The 21,663-nt window shown below is 49.8% G+C and overlaps 6 protein-coding genes across 6 annotated transcripts; 5 read left to right on the forward strand and 1 right to left on the reverse strand.

The window, feature by feature from the left end:
* Window positions 1-2,715: 2,715 nt before the first annotated feature.
* Window positions 2,716-7,467, forward strand: MYCFIDRAFT_205721 (MAP kinase; the record flags this gene model as incomplete). Its single annotated transcript, XM_007922778.1, has 5 exons — window positions 2,716-7,012; window positions 7,048-7,077; window positions 7,139-7,273; window positions 7,303-7,405; window positions 7,449-7,467. The coding sequence occupies 5 exons, from the start codon at window positions 2,716-2,718 to the stop codon at window positions 7,465-7,467; spliced, it is 4,584 nt and encodes a 1,527-aa protein (XP_007920969.1).
* A 110-nt stretch (window positions 7,468-7,577) lies between these two features.
* Window positions 7,578-8,825, reverse strand: MYCFIDRAFT_191970 (uncharacterized protein; the record flags this gene model as incomplete). Its single annotated transcript, XM_007922779.1, has 1 exon — window positions 7,578-8,825. One exon carries the CDS (start codon window positions 8,823-8,825, stop codon window positions 7,578-7,580), a length of 1,248 nt encoding a protein of 415 aa, XP_007920970.1.
* A 297-nt stretch (window positions 8,826-9,122) lies between these two features.
* On the forward strand, window positions 9,123-12,782 carry MYCFIDRAFT_26624 (uncharacterized protein; the record flags this gene model as incomplete). Its single annotated transcript, XM_007921576.1, has 1 exon — window positions 9,123-12,782. The coding sequence occupies one exon, from the start codon at window positions 9,123-9,125 to the stop codon at window positions 12,780-12,782; it is 3,660 nt and encodes a 1,219-aa protein (XP_007919767.1).
* Window positions 12,783-12,996: 214 nt separating this feature from the next.
* MYCFIDRAFT_201177 (uncharacterized protein) lies at window positions 12,997-14,139 on the forward strand (the record flags this gene model as incomplete). The annotated part of the gene is made up of 2 exons (XM_007922781.1): window positions 12,997-13,057; window positions 13,106-14,139. The coding sequence occupies 2 exons, from the start codon at window positions 12,997-12,999 to the stop codon at window positions 13,762-13,764; spliced, it is 720 nt and encodes a 239-aa protein (XP_007920972.1). The 3' UTR covers window positions 13,765-14,139.
* Window positions 14,140-14,997: 858 nt separating this feature from the next.
* On the forward strand, window positions 14,998-17,652 carry MYCFIDRAFT_28307 (uncharacterized protein; the record flags this gene model as incomplete). Its single annotated transcript, XM_007921669.1, has 1 exon — window positions 14,998-17,652. One exon carries the CDS (start codon window positions 14,998-15,000, stop codon window positions 17,650-17,652), a length of 2,655 nt encoding a protein of 884 aa, XP_007919860.1.
* A 1,067-nt stretch (window positions 17,653-18,719) lies between these two features.
* Window positions 18,720-19,241, forward strand: MYCFIDRAFT_75421 (uncharacterized protein; the record flags this gene model as incomplete). Its single annotated transcript, XM_007922178.1, has 2 exons — window positions 18,720-18,911; window positions 19,047-19,241. The coding sequence occupies 2 exons, from the start codon at window positions 18,720-18,722 to the stop codon at window positions 19,239-19,241; spliced, it is 387 nt and encodes a 128-aa protein (XP_007920369.1).
* Window positions 19,242-21,663: the final 2,422 nt, after the last annotated feature.

Below are 21,663 nucleotides of genomic sequence, written 5' to 3' on the forward strand. Positions count from 1 at the left end.
TAGTTACGACTAGAGAGCTGCGAGTTTTTATCGGTCTAATAATATATATGTTAGCTATATAAATAGACGATAAAGCCGATTACTAGCGCTCTAATAGGTATTAGCCCTCTTATAATATCGCTAGATATATAAGTAAGTATCGATTTCGACAGATTAAAGCCGCTATATAGTTTAGTAAACCTATCGAGAAGAATAGTAGCTTTCTACTATAGAAATGGGTCGTAAACCTTACTAGCATACTAAGGAAGGCCTTTAAGCAGTATATAGTACTAGCGAGTGGAATTAGTATAGATAAGGTAATAGTGCGCTTCTATAGGCGCTCTTTCTATACTATAATAATAAAGGGCAAACTAATACCGATTAGGTTCTATATTCTCGCTCTCTGCGAGCGTAGATATCTGTATAACTTCTTATTCTCGTCGCCGAAGAAGTAATAGGGGTTTAAGGTTGTTAACGGTGCGGAAGAGTAGAAGAATCTAGTCGAGGTGCTAATTAAGTTAACTAAGGCAGAGAAGAAGGCCGCTACGAAGGCGAGGAAGGGTGCGGAAACTCGGGCTCGTAATAGAGGTAGAAATAGTAGTACGGATACTAGCAAAAATAGTAACGACGGTCTACCTACTAAACGACGACGGACAAAGCAGACAGCGCAAACTAATAATATTAGTAATAGTAATAAAATAAGAGAAAGTAGGTAGCTTCTAAATCTAGCAGCTTCTTATATACAGAAGGCTAACCGTAGGGTCTAATAGCGACTAATCTTATTGGCTCGCTTAGCTCGCTTAGCTAGGCTGTTCTTCGGTTGTTACTATAGCTCCTATATTCGACTTACTTCTTCTATTGTTATATAGACAATTTATTTAACAACGTACTACTGTTTCGGGTCCTACGACACTATAGAATCGCGGCGACAGGCACGGTGCGTACTAGCTCTAAATCTTAGCTATAGTAGGGCGCTATATTCTACAAGGTATAGCTCTATAAGGATTAGGCGGTAAAACTAAAGCGGGACGAGCATCTACCCCCGAAGACTGTCTAGGAAGCGATAACACTTAATCGGAAGTCTATACGTTTCCCCTTCGACATACTAATAGCTAGGTATTACTATAATGTTGCCGCGATACTATAGCAAGACCGAAACCTCGTTCAAGTCCTTACAACTAGTTACCGGCTATTCTAGCGAGTCTAGCGACAAAGACGCTAACCTAAGGCTACTAACGACTTTATTACTAAGCACGTACGCCCTTACTAGATTGTTCCTTAATAGCTGTGCTATATACCTGTATAGGCAGCTCTATATAACGATAAGATAGGCGGAGTCGATATCTACGACTAATTAAGAAGCTATTATGCTATATAATACTGTTCTATAAAGCTATAGCATCCGCTGTTCTACTTCTTACTTAATGCGGCCGTAATTAACGCCTATATTCTATACCGAGACTTTACTACTTCTAAGGACGAATACCTTACTATATAGCGCTCCTTCCGCCTTCGACTCGGCTAGAGTTTAGTAATAGAAGGCAGTAAAGAGATAGAAGTAGAATTAGGAGATACTAGCTTAACACCTCGTAACCGCGGCAGGTTTATATTAGGCTATATATACAACTAGCACTGCGGTCGTCCTTCTCGGCGCTTCTAGTAGAAACGAGGCGACGTTATTCGAGCGCAAATAGATACCTTTAGGCTTAGTAAGGACTATAAGCATTATATAGACGGTAGACTGCTACGGAAACAGCGCTGCGATATCTGTAACTTTACTAATACCGCACTTAATATTAAGTCGTAGATATACTATTAAATAAGGCGATATTGTATTAATTGTAGACCTAGTTAGGCTTTATATAAAGACTGCGAGCATACCTAGCATAACTACCGAGATTTAATCGCCTCTCTTAACTACTAGCGTACTATACCGCAACGTTAACCTATAGTTTATATAGCTCCCTTATCTTCGGCATATCTCTATAGTTGTTATAGCCAAAATTCTTTAAGAACGCGTAGATAGCGTCTATATAAGTCTCTAAATACATTACCCGCAACCGCAGCTATATAAACTCTCGAAAGTTAACCTCTTCCGGCCTCTTAACTTCTATAAGGCTCGGAGGACTCGAGGCTAGGTCTAGCGTCGACTTAGACCTCTTTAGCTTCTTCTTTAATAGTATTATAGTACTGTTTTAAGACCTTATTGTCTTGACTCGCGCCGGTAGTAGTAATTAAGCCTCTAGCCTTAGTAGCGAGGATTTAGGTTCTATAGTCGTAGTATCTCTATATTCCTTTATTTAGTTAGTTAGCAACGACTACTAGCGGCTACTAGCGGCTTTAATATAGCTATATATATAGGTGTTGTAGCTATTGCTAGCTATTGCTATATTGCTAGCTATTCTATAGAAGAAGTAACGTTTAAACTACCCTTAGAAGCGCCCCTGTCCGCTGTCCGGACAGGCTCTCGAAGAGGCAGCCGCTTAACCATTATCGTTACTACTAGCGAATTCGGTCGGCGGAGGGCACCAATCAGTGATCTGCGGCTGTTCGTCGACCCACCTATTTTGCTAGGCTAATGGAACTCTCTGAGACCGGAAGCATGGGTTTAGCGCCAACCTACACCCACCGGGCTGGCAAAGGGATGGCAGGATTGGCATCATGAGATGGCAGTAGCGGACTAGCGGTGGAGATCACGGCGCTAGCAGAATACTTGTTGTTTACCTCGAGTACAATATGCCGACCATGTCTGGCGCCATTTCTGGCAGCGGCAGCGGCAGCGGCAGCGGCAACACTTCACCCTCTGCCATCAGACACATTCGCTACGCCTCCGACTCCCAGATCCCCTCGCGCCATCACGCTATTGGCATCATGGAGGATCCCGAGCAGGAGACCCGCCCCGATCTGCAGACCTTCGATTCAAGTGGCACTGGAAGCAGCGGCGATGATCATTACAATCCCTCCCACTCCCACCACGATTCCTACTCCGACAGCGATCGAGTCTCGCGCACCCATTTCTCCCCCAGCACCAGCAGTCTGAGCTATAGCGGCCAGGATGAGGTGACTCCACTCACTAATGTCAGCACCTATGGCTGGACGCCAACATCAAATATGTCGCGCACGAGCACGAGAGGTACGGGAAGCATCCCGCACGCGACTGTTCCCGAATATGCCACTTTGCCGCCAGGCTCGTCCGTGGTCAATGGAGGAATGCCCAGCAAGCAGTCGCGACCCAGCAACACGAGGCAACCCAGCAGTGTTTACAGGCCAGAGCGAGGTCCGGGAGGTTCCATGCGTGGTGTCTTCAACTCCATCGATACAAGACGGCCCCGGAATTCATCCGCGCATGCACGAAAACGGAGGAATCCGAACGATGAATATCGAGCGCAGGAAAAGGCATACGTGCAGCGAATACAGCAGACCGGGCAGGAAAATGAGTTCTATACCGAGCCGCGGACGCCCAGTCTCGACTACAGCTCAGGGAGTGAGTCGGATGAGGAAAGCCCTACGAACCTAGCACACGTGGATCATGATCCTGCCGAGGTGGACACATTATTATACTATGGCAGCGAGGATCTGGAGCCGTCGGTGGAAGAGCTTAATATACCAGCCAATCGAGAACGGTTAGAATGGCATGCAATGTTGGCCAACGTGTTGACGGGAGATGTCGTGAAGCAAGAGAAGAAGCGATTGATCGGCGGACCTGAACAGCAAGGAGATGCAGCAATCAAAAATGAAGTGTGGATAGGCGTAAGAGCAAAGACCTGTGGAAGATCGATAGCAGCTCAGAAGCGATTGATCGAAGATGGCAGGTCCAAAATCAAGACTGCGATAGAATCCATCATCGCATTCGAGATTAAAGGAGAGGCGGAAGCTGGCAAGTCGGCGACCGAGCAGGTCGAGGACATAGTAAAGAAGATTGAGAAGGTCGTAAACTTATACCCTACACGCCAGGCTTTCGAGGCCGCACATCCACGAGCTGCGTCATCAGCATTCAAGGACACCTGCGATGCTGTAATTTCATGGCACAACACGACCGAGCTGATCAACACCGAACTGGGCATCCTCCAAAGCTGGGTCGGCAACGAATCGCTCGACTTTACTGCAGCTCGAACCCGACCGGAAGGCGAGGAACGCAACGAGCTATTCGACGACAGCTCGTTTATTGACCGAATCCTGAAGGAGGATGGATTAAAATCTCTACAAGGCGACAAGAGCTTGTTGAATGGGGTCAACACGGTCATTCACAAGGCGAAGGCGACTCTTATTGCGAACGCTGAAGCGTTCTCAGATCGACACCTGCCACCATACATTGAGGAATTGCTCACTCTCATCAACTTCCCTTCCCGACTGATACAGGAGATCATTCGCATGCGACTATCCTATGCAAAGAAGATGAAAGACCCGGCCCAGCAAGGTGTTATGACTGCCGAGCAAATGATTCTGCAGTTTCAGATTCTTCTTCAACTCGCCGTCCGGATAAAGGAAGCATATAACGTTATTGCACAACCCGAGCCTGGCTGGGATCTGCCGCCCTGCATCGATGATGCCTTTGATTCTGTAATTCTGGACGCTCTTAAATTCTACTTCAAGATGCTCAACTGGAAGCTCATGGCCAACAAGAACACATTCAAAGAGGCAGAAATCCTTGAGCAAGAATGGGACTTCTCTAATGAACTCGGACGGCATCTCGATGGAGGTGATGTTGAGGTTGCAGAACAATTCTCCAGCTTAACATCCAAGTCAATGGGACGACTCGCAGCACATTTCGAAAAAGAGCTGCAACGACCGCCTGATGAAGTCGCAGGTACCTCTGAGATGGACAAGCGTTACAAGAGCATTCTCGACTCAGTTCGTGTGAGACAACGAAAGATTTTCCGTTTCGGCAGGATCTTGAGTCAAAGATTCGAAAACGCGACCGAATACAACATCAACATCGACAATGACCAATATGAAGACCTGCTACTTGCACTTCGATTATCGGGCCACTTTCTCGTCGAGACCAGCGCAGACAGCCCTCCGGCCATCGCGGAAGGTGACAGCGAGAAGAATGCAGGCAAGCTCTATATCATAGCTAGTCCAGTTCTTCGAGATCGGCCGAAGGATGTCCAGAGTATGCTGGGAACTTGTTACCACGCCGAAGACAGCCCTGAAGACCCTAGCAACCCATACGTGCTAATCCTACGACCTGAAAATCCACTTCTCTGGGATGGAGATCGCATGGAAGCGATGCAACTGGGTAAAGAAGTGCTTAAAGTCCCGCAATCGTTAGACCTCAGGACTGGACGCATGCGACTTGTTGCAGATGGGAGTCAGCAGCGACTTGCGAACGCCAACATGGCTTTCGTCAATGCGATTGGTAACTTTGACCTCACGATACTCGTCGAGCAACGAGCAAATCTACCACGAGTCAATCAAGAGCTCGCCAAAATCAGAAAGACTGCACACAAGCTCTCTAATACCATCATGGACTCCGTTGCGATTGTCCGGTCACAAACAGAAGCCGCTGGTCGCAAGCTCGAGAGCCAAGAACTCATCCAGAACTGCTTCGCTTTCGCAACCGAGTTTGGTCAGCGTTCGGCCATTCACATGGATGCACAACGACGTGCCGTCAACCAGCATAAACTCACAAAGCTGGCACTTGACTGGGTCTCTTTCATCTGCGACGATTGTGTGGCAAGCGACCGAAAGACCTTCCGATGGGCTGTAGTTGCTCTAGAATTTGCCATGGTCATGACACGAGGTCAAAACATCCTCTCAATATCTGATGAAGAGTATTCAAAGCTCCGACAGAAGGTCTCTGGCTGCATGTCACTGCTCATCTCACACTTCGACATCATGGGCGCCAGAGGTACTGTGGCCGCACAAGCAGAGAAGCAACGCATGGACGCCATGGTCGGCAAGCTTCGGTTGGATGTCGGCAAGCTCAAGGATGATGAAGAAAGCTCTCGGATCGTACGCATGCAATGGCTGGATGAACTTGAAAAGATCGATCAACTCCGGAAAGACCGGGAAGCAGAACGTCAAGCATTAGGTCGTGTTCTTGAAGACAGTAACGATGCCGATCGAGCACTTACACACCTGTCAGCATCTGCTGGCAACGTACATCTCAGATGGCAGCAAGGTCAATTCGTCGGAGGCGGCACCTTCGGCTCGGTGTATGCTGCCATTAATCTGGATAGCGGTCATCTGATGGCCGTCAAGGAGATTCGTCTCCAAGATCCGAAGATGATTCCAACCATCGTCAGCCAGATTCGAGATGAAATGGGCGTGCTGCAAGTGCTTGACCATCCGAACATTGTTCAATACTATGGTATCGAGCCTCATCGCGACAAGGTATATATCTTCATGGAATACTGCTCAGGTGGATCAATCGCCGGTTTACTCGAGCACGGCCGTGTAGAAGACGAGATGGTTGTTCAGGTGTACGCGCTGCAAATGCTGGAAGGTTTAGGCTACCTTCACGAAGCGGGCGTCGTGCATCGCGACATCAAGCCCGAGAACATTCTTTTGGACCACAACGGAGTCATCAAATTCGTCGACTTCGGTGCAGCAAAGGTGATCGCAAAGCAAGGCAAAACCATAGTCGCCGATGGTCAAGGCGGCAATGGCCGACAACGGAGCGTCCAAGGCACACCAATGTATATGTCTCCCGAAGTCATCAAAGGCGCTCCCCAGGGCTCATCGGCACGAGGCCGTCTTGGAGCAGCAGATATCTGGTCACTGGGCTGCGTCATCTCTGAAATGGCAACCGGGTCCCGACCCTGGGCGAACATGGACAACGACTTCGCGATCATGTACAACATTGCCAATGGCAATACACCTCTGATGCCCACAAAAGAACAGATGAGCGAATCTGGTCTCGATCTCCTTCGCCGCTGTTTCGAACGTGATCCTGCGAAACGTGCTTCCGCCGCAGAACTCCTTCAGCACGAATGGATCGTAGGAATAAAAGTCCAATTATCTCTCGAGCCTGGAACTCCTGCTACTCCTGCTTCGGAATCTTCATTTGGTGGTTTGGCGACGCCGAGCAGTGCGGGCTCGAATTCGGGAAGATCTGCGTTTTAGGGCAACTCGCCAGAGAGATCCGCGAAGAGAGTTAAGAAGTCTAAGTCTGAAGCAGGTACAAGTCCTTCTCCTGCCAGATGTTCGTTGCCAGTTCCCGGTGCCGCTGCTACGGAAAGGAGAACGAAATCAGATTCTGGAATGGATCAGGAGAGTAAGACGGATGTTACTACTGCTGGTAGACGGACCTGTGCTGTGAGGTTTTTGGAGGATACGCAGAGGAGCAGTAGTGCGGACTAAATTGGCCGAGGAATGAAGTCTCTTTCTTTTCATCGTTGTCATTTGCGGTTACGACCTACCATGGCATGGCACACAAATTGGGCTTGGCGAAGGAGTTGGATTTGGGATTTGAGAAACCTACGTTTAGGGCTACGAGGACTATTGGAAACGAAGAAGAATAACAGCATTAGCGTCTGGAGTTAGAAGGGAAATATTTCCTGCTTGGATCGATCGCATTATTAGCGGTGAGTGGGAGAGAGGAATTTCAAAACCCAGTTCATCGTCCTGTCCTCTTCGGCTTGAATTCTCATCCACTACCTCATGTCATAGAATAATCTTAACGGTCGGCTAGATTCCTCATCATGTTCTCCTCCCATACTGTCCTGATCAGTAATGTTAGGCTGATCAGTAATATTATCCATAAGCGCACCGAGAGCTTTCCTCTCATCCTCTTTCATCTCCAAATTCGCCAACTCCGCCTCCCGATCAACAATTGCCTGCATCCTCTCCGCATGAATCCGATTATTCTCTTTCTCTGACTGCAGGATGTTAGTGATCCCCTGAAGCGATCTCTCACTCACGTCTTTCCATGAACCCTCGACAACGCCTCCTCCGCTACTATCTACTCCAGCTGTTTTGTAGAGGATACTATCCCACCTATCTTCTTCTTGTGCGAGGTGGAGATTGTGTTCCATTTCGATTCTGAATTTGTGCCGTCTGTCGCGCTGAAGGATTCGGGAATTTACGAAGGCGGCGAGGTTTGCGGGCATGGGTTTTTTGTAACGGAGGAAAGGGATGCCGTTTGCGTTGACTAGGACGGGGACGTGTCGTTTTCCCGTGCCCCCTAGATTTTCTTTCGCGATGGGTGGGTCGAAGAGGATTCTTCGTTTGCGGATTGGAGGATTCTGTTCCTGCGCTTCGACCGGCAAGTCAGATTGATGTGGTTTCCCGAAGATCGCCTGAGATAATTCTTCGTCCCCCGAGAGCGTTTTCGGCGGAAGCTGGAGAGGCTGACATTGAGAATACTGTGAGCCGTTTCCGTCATCCGTCGATGTGGGACTTCTCTCGAGACTGGCCGTCTCCTCAGAGAACAGCTGGTGGGCACTTTCATTCATCTCTTCCGCTTCGGCAAGTGCATTTCGGTCTGATTTCCGTTCACTAGCCGGCCCCTCTTTCTCTTCGAGCGACAAATGATCTGGCCACGCCTGCGACGCATAATGTCGCCTAAGGAATTGTTTTGGCGACTCCCTAGGATCAATTTTCGCGTTCCTGGGAGCTCGCTTCAATAGAGCCAGAATGTACTCTTTTGCCCCGACTTCGCCATTGACAGCTGCATCGAGGTAGTCGACCGCTTCATAGCCTGCCTCGAAGGCGACCTTCTGGTGTCGGTGGCTTGTGTCGTATCGAAATCCGCGGAAGCGATTTTTGATCAGGTTGTGAAGCTCTTCGCCATGTACTGCGGGCAAAGATGTGCGTTTACATTGTGTGAGGAGCGCTCGATAGAGAGCAATAGCTGCGACTCGATGCGCGCCTGATCGATGCGGCACGACAAATGTGGGCATGTATCGTCTCCGCTCATGTCGTGGTGTTTGCGGAAGAACTTGCATGCGAGCAGAAGAAGATCGGAGGTGAAGTCCAAGCGCGGCCAGGAATTGAAAGGGGACCATCAAATATGTCATCAATTTCTGGGTGGAGCATTCCAGTTTCGGCCACTGCACCACAATTGGCATCTCCCATCTTGACGACACGCAGTCCATTCTGCTCCACATACCCAGCTACGGCGCGATCGAGATACTCAGTATGCATGAGCGCAGGGACGGAACCATGCTGCGATTAAAGCTTTAGTTCTTCTGACCACCATGGAGGCATATCCTACCGAATATGTCGAGCATAACCTTCCTCTGCTTCTCCTTTCGGGACTCGCAAAGGACGATCCATCACACGCGGGTCCAGCCTTGACGAGACAAGAATATGGCGCTGGCGTCCAGATAGAATCGCCCGAATGCAAGACTGATCAGGCTCAGGCCTTGCTTCGAGAAGCAAAATCTCAAGATGGATATGGCCTCCCATGGAACTCGGCATCGCTCCCCGGGCCGACAGGCAGCATTCGATTTAGAATCAAGACCATTGGAAGGACTTATACGTTGCCGGCGAGAAAGGCTGCACCGATCCCCCAGTCTCCAGGAGTGGAGGCTGTTCCGTCTGCCAAAAACACAGAACTACATTCTCCTCTTTCCCCTCTGTCGCCGGCTTCACCAGTTTTTCCTGATGGCATATTCACCGCTCGCTGGTACACGAAACATCAACAGCAGGTCCCATCAGTGTTCTTGGCATTTTTTGATCTGAATGCGAATGAAGCCGCGCAGGATGAGCAGATCAAGAACGATATAAATGCTGTCAAGGGTGCCCTATCTCGGTCTGGATTCAAGACTCGCTTTGCAGCTGTTCTGATTAGTGATAAGAGCGTTCTCCATGCCCCGGAGTTGGAGGATCGCGTTGCATCAATTCGAAGGGCGACGGCACTGGACCTCAAGACCGGACTGTTCTTTATGCCTCCTATGACCTCGCAAGTGGAGATAGCGACATTCGTTCAAGATATGATGAAAGCTCTGCAGCCATCTTGTGTCGAGTACTATAGAGATCTTACAAAACATGCGAGAAGGAAGAAGGCTCGAGGAGGACCACCACCATTGGCCCATACGCCCGTAGGAGGTGCTTCACAGTCAACATCAACCTCAGGCTGGAATGTACGATATGAAGTCAAACAGGGCGTGTTCGCTGAGTTCCGCCAGGAAATGGACGTTGCTGAGCGCCACTATTCTGCCGCCATTGAGGAACTCTTCAGCTCAGAAGGGGGTGTGTTTGAGACGACAGCGAGCTGGTCACCGAGATGGGATGAAGCACGCCTCTTGTGCGACTCAATCGCCTTGAGAACGATTAGATGTCAACTGTGGAACGGCAATCACACAGGTGCTGTGCAGTCGTGGCAAAATTACAAGCAGCGGACAAGAGACCTGATCGACAGGAGAGGAAAAGGCACAAATTCGTACGGCTGGGATGCGTGGGAAGCGCGTTGGGCGAATATTATGTCTCAATTGGTAGATCGCGCGCAGATACGAGGGTTGCAGAAAGCGGTACAGAATGAGTCCGGCGAGTGGTCAGAGGTCCAAGTATATGCGCAGCCCGAAAAGGCACTCGCGATGGCTGAACGCCTTCCACCGTGGAATTTGTTGCATCACTCAGGTTATTGGTTGAGACTCTTCGCGAAGGGTATCAAGGCTCGCTGGGGAAAGGCAGACGCAATCCCGGAAGAAGATCGAGTGCCTCCTGGACAGTCACCAGCATCCACCGTTGCTAATCGCTGGAAGACGTATGATGTTTACATGGTTCCAGAGCCACACCAAGAGAAGCCGGTGTCTGGAGAACCTGCGTATGATCATCCCGCTGAGCTCGGCGCGGCGTGCATCCGTGCTGCGGGAGAATTCGAGGCAAGACGCCAGATACGCATGGCAGAGCAGCTGAAGCTTGAATTGGCCGAGGATTTCGTAGGCGCCGGTCGCCATTTCGATGCTCTGCAAGTGCTGACTGGTCTATGGGAAACCTGTACCTGGCGAGAAGATGAGTGGTTCGTGCCATTCAGCCGGCTATTGCGACTACTATCAGATTGTGCTTCACGAGATAAGACTACACCTAATGCTGCGCTCGTACCAGCTCTGACATGGGAGTTGCTTTGCGTTGCGCCTTGTGACTTGCCTGAAGGTTCTGTGAGCTTGCCACAATGTCTCAACTCATGGGAAGTCGAGACGCCCGTCAATCTGCAACTTGAAGGCAAGCAACGACTATGTCCCGTGGTGCTGTCGTTCGCGTTCAGAAGTCTGGAAAGTCACGTCGGCGAGCCACAGGAATGCCAACTGGGTCTTGAGTATCGTACATCGAAGGCTTCTGAGCCTCTTGTGATTGACAGAGTTGAACTCACGGTGGGCTCAAAGACGATTGTGATCCGGCACCATGTCCAGGAAAGTCATAGCAATGATGCTGTCATCTTGAGGCGCTTATCAACGTTGCGCGAAGGAGAAGATGGTTCTTCCGATACCACGGCAGACCTCAGCCTCCCTCCGTTGATCAGGAAGTGTTTCGAGTTCTCGATACTACTTCGAGAAGCTCAGCTCTGGCAAGTAAGCGCAGTGACTATCTTCATGCAAACACCAAAGTTTAGCCTGAGCCATCGACTCGTGGATGAAAGCATTCGAACAAGCAGAAGCTGGATGCTCGAGAAAGATGGCAAGCTGGACGAGCTTTTGCTGGCCCATATGGATGCCAAATCTATCAACGTGCTGCCCAAGCCGCCCAAGGTGAAATTGCACCTAAACGGCTTGCGCAAGCATTGTTACACCGACGAACTCGTGCGCCTGCAGCTAGAGCTTGTCAATGAAGAAGCGGAAGCCATGAGCGGCAGTATCATAGCGAAGGCAACTGGCCAAGCAGGCGAGGTGCTCGCATTCACATGGAATAACGATGACACAGGCGCCGAAATACTGAGTATGGCGGAGATTGCCGCTAATGCCACGTCTTCAGCAGAGTTGGCAATTCAAGCACCGCCTGAAGCTTCCAACTTTACACTCACCATCGACCTTCGGTATACTCTGATTTCGGATGCCAACACGCCGTTGACCAAGAGTGTGACTGCAGAGCTCGTGTTTGTCGCGCCATTTGAAACGAAATTCACATTCCAGCCACGCCTTCCCCCTGATCCTTGGCGCAGCTACTTCGATGCCTCTGGCGAGAGTACGAAAGCTTCGCCTGATGGCGTCGTGCAGCTTTGGAAGTTAGGGACTCAGGTAGCTTCTCTCGCAGAGCGACCAGTCAGGCTCCACAAGCTCGAACTGCTCGTTCACGCAATGGAAGGCGATGCGCTATGCAGGATTCTGGCTCCCACCAACAGCAACGAGGAGGGCATCGAAGCTGGCGGCAAGCTCATGGCAGCTTTTGAGCTGACCACACAAAAGTATTCGCTGGACGATCGCCGGCCCAGCCATCTAGACCTTTCACTTGTCGTCGAATGGTCACACGAGACGAGCTCGTGCAGAGCAACGACAGAGATCGCGGTACCGCGTCTGACGATCCCAACTTCCGAACCCAGAGTTCTCTGCACAGCCAAACCTGATGCCTGCTCGGCCGAGACGCTACATGTGCAATATCATCTCGAAAACCCGTCGACACACTTCCTCACCTTTGCATTGACCATGGAAGCCAGCGAGGACTTTGCGTTCAGCGGAGCAAAATACCGGACGCTCAGCCTTGCGCCATTGAGTAGAAACCATGTTGCCTATCAACTCATGCTCCACCAGGACGTCGAGCCAAACGCCGAGGGGAATGAGGGACTTTGGATTGCGCCCAACTTGCAGGTCGTCGACTCGTATTATCAGAAGAATTTGCGAGTGCATCCGGCGGGACCTCGCGTGAAGCTCGATGAGAAGAGGGACATCTGTGTCTGGTTTGGCAAAGCAGAAGCCAAGTGATGTCCGCGGAGCTGGGGTCACTGTCGTGATGAACATCTGAGAGTCATGAGACAATAATTGTAGCTGTGAAGGTGGATTTGTCGTCGGAGCACGTGGGTGTGGAACTGCAGCACACGGGTGGGGCGGCAGGTGGGGCAGAACACGGACACGGAAGGGCGCCGAGACTGCGTCATTCTCCGCAAGCCTGCGTTCGAAGTCGCGTTGCCATTTCGCGATGGACATCGAAGAGCAGAGCAGCAAGTTCGCAATCCATGCGGCTTGCAGGGAAGGACAGAGTAGGCTGTGGCGGGGATCAAGGAATGTGCTGAGCTGATAGGATGCAGCACAAAAAGTCGAATCGCTCCTCCACGCCGACAAGAAGCTTGCTACTCGTCGCGACGATGACGACCGCCTTCCTCTCCACTGGGCAGCGTCCTACAACCGCCTCCCCATCGTAGAACTCCTCTCAGATCAGAAAGGCTTCGATGTAGATGCGCAGGATGGATCAGGATGGACAGCTCTCATGATGGCATCCAGTGTCAAGGATGGCGATGCTCTTGTCGACTTCCTATTCACCAAGCGCGCGGATCCCGACGTCAAGACGAACAATGGGCAGACGGCACTGCATTTCGCATGCTCGAAATCGAATCTCGATACGGCAAGAAAGCTGATCGCGAAAGGCGCATCTGCGAGAGTCAAAGACAAGAGAGGACAACTACCGCTTCATCGAGCTGCAGCTGTTGGCAATGTTCCCATCGTGAAGCTACTTCTCGAGAGCCGCAGCCCGGTCAATGGCACAGATATGGATGGAAGTACAGCTCTGCATCATGCTATAGCAGAAGGACACGGTGACACTGCGCTTCAGCTGCTGAAGGCTGGTGCGGAGAGTGACCAGAAGGATGCCACGGGGAAATTGGCAATCCAGCTGGCGCCGGACGAGAAAGTGCGGAAGTACATTCTTCGAGCGGCAGAAGAGGAAGGGATTGAGGTGGCGCTGTCATGAGAGACGGAGCCGAGACGGCTCACGGGAGAGCATACATCAAGGTGGTGCAGCATTATTGTAAAGGAGATGATGAGACGCGGCACTCCTCTTTGCAGGCATGCCATGGTCGTACTTGGCGCATGCCGGAGAAAGGTTGATGAAGGGAACAGAAGAGCGGTCAGTGATGATAGCGACATACAGTTTATTCAGAGACGGAGAGCATGAAGCTTGCATGTCACATGAAGCACATGATGTTGACAACAGGTTCAAGGGATGTGCATGACTTACTGCAGGGCTTTCTGGTCATTGAAAATTTCATCACTCGATCTAGTGCTTGGAAAGGAGCACGTAGTAACGTTAGAATATGTTATTACCTCTGGAGTCGAGGTGCTTGGCAAAGAGTTCACTATGATATTGCTTGTATCCGCACATGCTGCAGCATCTGTCCTTGCCGTGTAGCCATCAAAATGTGCAAAATGCGCCAAAAACAGGGCAGCATGTGATGATAGAATAGCCGTGGGTGGTGCTCTAAAGACCCGCATCGGCTCCCGGTCTCCAAGCAACAGCCCGCTGGCTAGTTCTAACGTTACCGGCTAACTTAGAATACTGCCAGCTTGTTCATTTCCCGAAGACTATTGTTATCATGTCGTCCGCTGCGAGCCGCTTCTTCAAGAAGCGGAGCATGTCTTCGCACGCTGCTCTGCTGGATGACGACGAAGCAGAAAGCGGCGACAATAATAATCTTCCGTCGACCTCGACACAGACGACTGCCCTTCACCAGCATACATGGCCTAGAGCAAGGGCATACTCCACGGCTTCGGCTTCCAATTCCTTGCCAAGTCGATCTTATATCCACAATGTAAGCGCTGGAAACCAAGGTATGTCGACGCTTCAGCCATCATCTAGTCTTCTGCCTTGCTTATCTAGACTTTGCGCACGAAACAATGCTAAGTCATCGTGTTAGATGTACAATACTCGTCGTCGGGAGTTCGAGAGCAGACCGCTGAGCTATCATCGTCATTCCTCCACGATTCTGAGATGGCCAAACATTTCGACAAACATGATGAAGCAACTCTGGTAAGTCAGAACTCACGACCTCCCTTTCAATCACCTACATCCGGTGCTGAGGAAGCCCTTCTCCTATACAAGGACGACGGCTCAAGGCCTGCTTCTGCACGAAGGTCACGTCATCATAGTACGAATAGTCGAGTCCCGGATGTTTTTGTCACGGATGAGGATGAACGCAGGTTAGGTATGGAGGAGACGTCGCCACTCTTGCCCCGGGAGCGACTGTCGACTCGAAGGAAGCCAAGATATGGTGGCGCGGGCGAACTCGAGGCTCAGCCGAGCGCTGGCGAAGACATTCCGGGCGGGATCTGGAATCGACGGCGTCACCATTATCCTCACTTCACTAGAGTGAAGAGTGCATTTCACACCATCAGTCATCCAAAGACCTGGAACGCGCGGACGATTGCGAACAAAGTCTTCTTCAAGCCAGCCAGCACTCTGCCCTCGGTCTTCCTTGGCCTACTGCTGAATCTGCTTGATGCATTGTCCTATGGCATCATTCTCTTTCCACTCGGCGAGGAAACATTCTCTGCAATGGGTGCGGATGGCGTGTCTATGTTCTACGTGAGCTGCATAATATCTCAACTCGTATATTCCACAGGCAGCATATTTCGTGGGGGAGTTGGCTCCGAGATGATCGAGGTGGTGCCATTCTTCCACAAGATGACATATATGATTGTTGGACAAATGGGTACATCGAATCCCGAGGCTTTGCGGGCTACGGTGATTACATCTTACGCGATGAGTTCTATCCTTACTGGAATCATCTTCTTCGTCCTTGGAGCCGCGCGCCTTGGAACATTGGTCAACTTCTTCCCGCATTCCATCCTTGTGGGCTGCATAGGAGGTGTCGGAATCTTCTTGTTCCTGACTGGCGTCGAAGTGTCGGTCCGTTTGGATGGAAATCTGGATTTCTCATTGGAAGTGCTCAAGAAGCTGGTAGCACCTATGAGCTTGGCTCAATGGCTACCGCCATTAGCTTTGGCAGTGATTCTGCTTGTGATCAAGCGGTATTATGACAGGCCATTCCTGGTCCCAGCATATTATATCGGCATCACCGTGATCTTCTACATCGTGACGGCTGCTGTTCCATCCCTCAACATGGAAGTCTTGCGAAGCTCTGGATGGGTGTTCGAGGCGCCAGCTGCAGACAAGACCTTCTACAACTTCTACAGCTACTACAAGTTCAGCATCGTTGATTGGAAAGCTGTTGCAATGACGATCCCCTCGCAGTTTGCGCTCACATTCTTCGGTATCCTACACGTACCGATCAACATCCCAAATCTGGCTATGAAGATGCAAGAGGATAATGTGAGCATCAACCGCGAACTTATCATGCATGGCGTTTCCAATACGCTTTCAGGATGTGTCGGATCCATTCAGAACTACCTGGTCTACGTCAATAGTGTTCTCTTTATGGACACTGGTGGCGACTCGCGGCTTGCAGGTTACATGCTTGCTGCCGCGACGGCTGCTCTTTGGGTCGTTGGCCCAGCGGTCATAGGCTACGTGCCTGTCATCGTTGTCGGCACTCTGATCTACTACCTCGGCATTGATCTTGCCAAAGAGGCTTTGATTGACACATACGGAAGACTGCACAGACTGGAATACTTCACCATCCTAGCCATTGCGCTGGTCATGGGAATCTACGATTTTGTGGTTGGTGTAGCGGTTGGTATCGGCCTGGCTTGTCTGGTCTATGTCGTGCAGACATCACGCAAGACAGTCATTCGTGCCGAATTCTCTGGCGAGATTGCCGAGTCGACCGTCCGACGACACGCACGCCAGCGAGCATACCTGCATCGTGTGGGCCCCCAGATTCGCGTCGTTAAGCTTGGCGGATATCTCTTCTTTGGCAGTATTGTCAACGTAGAGAAGACAGTGCGAGCTCTGATCGACGCGGAGACGTTTGCCGCTGCACCAATACGATACCTGATTCTAGACTTTTCCCACGTTACTGGAATTGACTTCTCAGCAGCAGAAGCCTTCGGAAGAATGAATAGAATTCTTCGGAGAAGGGATGTGGAAATGGTGCTGGCTGGTGTCAACCTCCACGATGACATTGGCCGCAGTCTGCAAATGGATGGACTCTTCGAAGACGCCGAGGAAGCGCCTGCGCCGAAGGTCTACGAGAACCTCAATGGCGCTCTTGAGGCTTGTGAGAACGGTCTCCTCATCACACTCACGGAGAAACAGCAGCATGAGCTTCGCAACCCAGAAGACTCGCCTCCAATGGCAATCCCGGCATCCCCAGATCCAAACAAGCCCTCCCCAATTTCGCAGCTCGAGCGAATGATGGGCTCACCACGAACATGTGCCCGACACGAAGCAGCAGCACAGACACTGACAGAAGACCAAGGCAAACCCGAGAGGACGAAGTGGCAGCATCTCAAGCAGCCCCTACCGCTGATCCTCCAAGCTTTCCAAGATCTGACCGAAAAGAACGAAGACTTCTGGTTCCGAGCAGTACCATATTTCGAAAAGCGCGAGTGGACCAAAGGCCAAAAAGTCTACTCTCGCCACGACACAGCGGATGGTTTCTACCTCCTCCAATCCGGGATTCTGCGAGCAGAGTACTCCCTCGAGCAAGGCCAATATCAAGAAAGCATCGTCGCCGGTACCACTTGTGGCGAACTACCTTTTTTCAGCGAGACCGAGCGGACATGTACGGTGTATGCCGAAGGCGATCATAATGTTGCGTGGCTTTTGACTACGGAGAAGTGGAAGGAGCTCCAGAAGAAGGATATCGAGGTGGCGCAAGAGTTGCTCAAGGTTGGTTTGAAACTTAGCGCGGAGCGTATGGCTGCTATTACTTCTTATGTTTTGATTACGGCGAGTTGAGTAGACTTGCATTGTACATGTATATGAGCGATTGGGTTCTAGGATAGACAATAAATACGGTAGGTCAGAGCATCGAGCGAGGCGTTAATAATAATAATAATAATCAAAGGAAGAAACATGAAAGGTATCATGTTTCAGACTCCTCTTAGCTACCCATGCTTTCCGAGCACAGCCTGTATCATACCGTAGAACTATTAAACTTTCGCTGTCCTGTGTATCAAAAGCCGCGTGTCTGTCTGCCGCTCTCCTCCTTCCAAGACTTCTTATTATGATTAATGTTGGTGCTTCAGATCTTTGTGAGATGACCTTGCACTTGTCTTGCTTTTTTTTCCCCCAGTCTCCATACCTTACTTACTCCTTACATACATTCTTGCAGGACTAATCCCTGGTTAGGAGGTGAGGTGAGGTAAGAAAACATCCAAGAATAATGGGCTCACTCACAAACCCTACCTTATCCTACCCTACCCTACCCTACCCTACCCAGCGAGCACCACTATCGATGATACTCGTCGCATCCCCCCAAAACAATAATCGAAGCTGTTCCTGTTCCTGTTCCTGTCTCGTCTCGTCCTGTCCTGTCCTAATAAAATATTTTCTCGCTTGCTTGCTTGCTTTCTCTACACTATTATGGACTTTTCTTCCTCCAAAAGAACCTGCACCACCTCACAATCGACAGGATTCTCAGATCTTTGGAGGAGTTACGTTGGAAAACATGTCAACGTCGATTTCGCAGCCCTCAAGTTTGCGCAAGTGGGTCGATACCTTACCGGTGAGGCCGAAACAGGTAGGTCAGTGATTTTTTTCTCGGAGTCGCAGCAGCCCAGGCCAGCTTATCTATGGTACATGTTCGAAAATCGGATTATTGATATATAAATGCTGAACAAGTGCATACAGTAGACTCCCCATCATCGATCGCCTCGACAGCTTCCACCGTTCCAACGTCTTATCATTCCGGAACATGCCTCATGCAACAACACCTCCCACCTTCATTCCATGTCCCGAGACGAGATATTTCGAGATGGACAGCTCGACTCACGAGACAATATTGTTCGTTGAAGACTCTCACGATGCGATGGCCGAGTCCGGAGGTTTTGGGGGATGTGGTTGAAGAGACGAGGATTGTGCAGGCTTTGGTGAAAATGTTTAGGCATGACATGATTGCGCAGGGACTGCTTTACCATGATTTCCCCGATGATCAGGACAATGGCAGGAGGAGTCTGGTTGTGCCGAGTGTGATTCAGAATCCATTTACTGCTGAGGTGAGTCTGGTTGGAGAGTAGGGTCGCTTTGAGACAGCGCCGATGGTCGATGAAGCGTTTCGAGGCGCGATGAAGCTGTGATACTTGTTTCGACCTCTAGTAAAGCATTTGCTGATTCTGATGTCTGTGTTTTAGGGCTGGTGCAAATGGGCCATCCTTGGAGCTTGTGGAGTGTTCCGGCAAATGCTGGATGCGAAGGGAGGCGATGCTTTGATGCTGGCGCAACATGTGGACTATCCGATCGAGGAGGTCAGCGATGAGATTTGGCAGCAGATGGAAGAGCGCCTGCATGAGTTGCAGGGAGTATCTACAGCACTGCAGACCGGGTAGTTTCATCCATGTTCAAGTCTGACTCTCCGCTGTGCACTTCATGCCTCTGTTGACAGCTTCTTCGAACGTTTCGCTGCTTGATCTAGTTCAGATGGCGGTGTGCGCCTGAAAGCGAGCTTGAGAGAGGTCTAAGTATGCATCAGTACCTCTGGGACGATATAGGCCAATGCAGGCGAGCACGAGCTGTCACGTTGTCTCAAACATCTGGCGCGAAACATGCGCGAATGTGGACATGTTTCCACACATCTTGTTCCTCGAGAGGCGATGCTGACTCGACTAATGATGGTGATTGGGCATTACGGCTGAGTGCATTGATCATTGAGTAGTTCCCGAAGCGTCGGAGGTGCTTGGTAGGATGCGACAATGACGGAATTCCTGGCCAGGTTGACGATGAGTGCAGCAGCAAAGCCAGGAAGGCATGGCAGAGTGTGTGTACATTGCACGATGTATCCTCCGTTCATTCCGAGCGCAGATGTATATGCCAAAGTCAGTGTTGACATCATGTCCAAGCAGCGAATTTGCAAGGTGCGACGGACGCGCGAGACTACTCTTGTGCCAGCTTGACGCTCTCAGGTTTCTTGTTCTCGAACGCACGTTGAACGCCAGCGATTCATGCTCTGCAGGAGGTGTAGCAGTGGACGTGGCGAAGGCGTTGGTGTGGGCGAGAAGTCTTTCCATAGTCAGGGTGCGAACATGCTACGGTACATGTGTGTCAGCATGTGAAGGATCCGCCTTTCGCTTTCGATTCTGATCGCCAGAGCTACGACCAGTGGCTGAGATGAAGCGAGACGGCCCACAGGTCGGCCTGAGGTTGTGCTTGGTCGAGATGCGGCGATGCGATGCGCTAGATCTCGCCTGGAGCGTGTGGAGGGGAGGGGTGTTTCAAGAAGAGCAACTGAGCAAGCACTCCCGGTTGGGTTGACAGGATGTGTATTGCGCGTGCAACATGACCAGCCCACTACATACGGAGGAGACTAAGGAGTCGGGAGGACATACAGGACGATTAAGCGAGATGGCGGACGGGGGTGATCCCCGTAAGCGGCAGCTAGCTTGAAAACGTTAGACGTGGACTTTTTAAAGGTGCGGATAATTCCTTCAGGCAGTACGCTAGCCTTGACTAGTTAGATTCCGTTTTTAGGGATTACCCCCTTCCGCTATCTCGCTTAATCGTCCTATACACCCTAATTAAGCGGAATAGCGGAAGGGGGTGATCCCTGAAAACGAGATCCAACTGATCAAAGCTAGCGTACTACCTAAAAGAATTATCCGCGCCTTTGAAAGGTTCACGTCTAACGTATTTAAGCTAGCTACCGTCTACGGGGATTTTACCCGTCCGCTATCTCGCTTAATAAGGGTATACTACTATAATTACTATAGGAGGTATACTAGCTAAGATAAGGGAATGCATAATCTAGCGTTTTAGCACCTAAACCTTCCTATATAGTTTTAAGTTCCCTATCGTCTCTTTCTAGTTAGATACGGCTATCGCCGGAAGTATATAAAATTAGATATAGTAAGGGATACTTAGATTATATAGTCGGAAGGAAGTTAGGCTACCTTAGCAATATCTAAAGGCCTGCAATTAGTACGTAAACTAGTATAGTATAGGTAAATATATAAGTATAGATTATTACTTTAGTATTAAATAAAGGCCTCTTTCTTACTATTTTATTAAAGGGCGTCTTAGAGGCGTAGAAGACGACTTCTATATATAGCCTTAGACCTCGAAGGCTATAGATACGACTTCCTATACTATATTATATAGCGCTATACGAGAAGGCGTAAAACTCGTATATCCTTTAGGTCTACGCACTTCTAATAGTACTTAGACTAGATAGACGATAAGGTTTGCTACCGTAATATACGCTTTACTCGAGTATAGCTTATCGAGTTGTCTAAGCTATTGCTAGGTATAGAAACATTGCGTTTCCGCCCTTTAAGGTATAAAGCAGAGCCGTAGTAAGCGCTATATATAGTCTATTAAAGAATAGCCTATCCGGATAGGTAGTACTACTAAGTAAGGCTCTTCGGTCGTAGTGTCTCGTAGCACTCGGTTATCTTTAATAGAACGATCGAATTGCTATATTTAACCTAGTCCGATTTAGTCGATTAGTAGCTAGGTCTTAACTATAATAGGTTATAGTACTATGCCGAGTATATTACTATAAAGTCTTCCTTCGGAGACAATAAGATATAGGGCTTCGTTAATAGCGTATTCTAGGCGATATCTATACCTAAGAACGACTAGTAGTAGAAGATAATATACTCGTCTTATTATAAAGCTAATAGCTTTAAATACTAAGGTATAGCTACTCCGGATAGACTATTGCCGTCGATGTTAAGGCTATTCCTTAGACTAGCGAACGACTAGAATATATATAGATAGATATATGTTCTAGCGAAGATCCGAGCAATATTTAAC

Source organism: Pseudocercospora fijiensis (assembly GCF_000340215.1).
Source record: "Pseudocercospora fijiensis CIRAD86 unplaced genomic scaffold MYCFIscaffold_1, whole genome shotgun sequence".
Classification (NCBI taxonomy): domain Eukaryota; kingdom Fungi; phylum Ascomycota; class Dothideomycetes; order Mycosphaerellales; family Mycosphaerellaceae; genus Pseudocercospora; species Pseudocercospora fijiensis.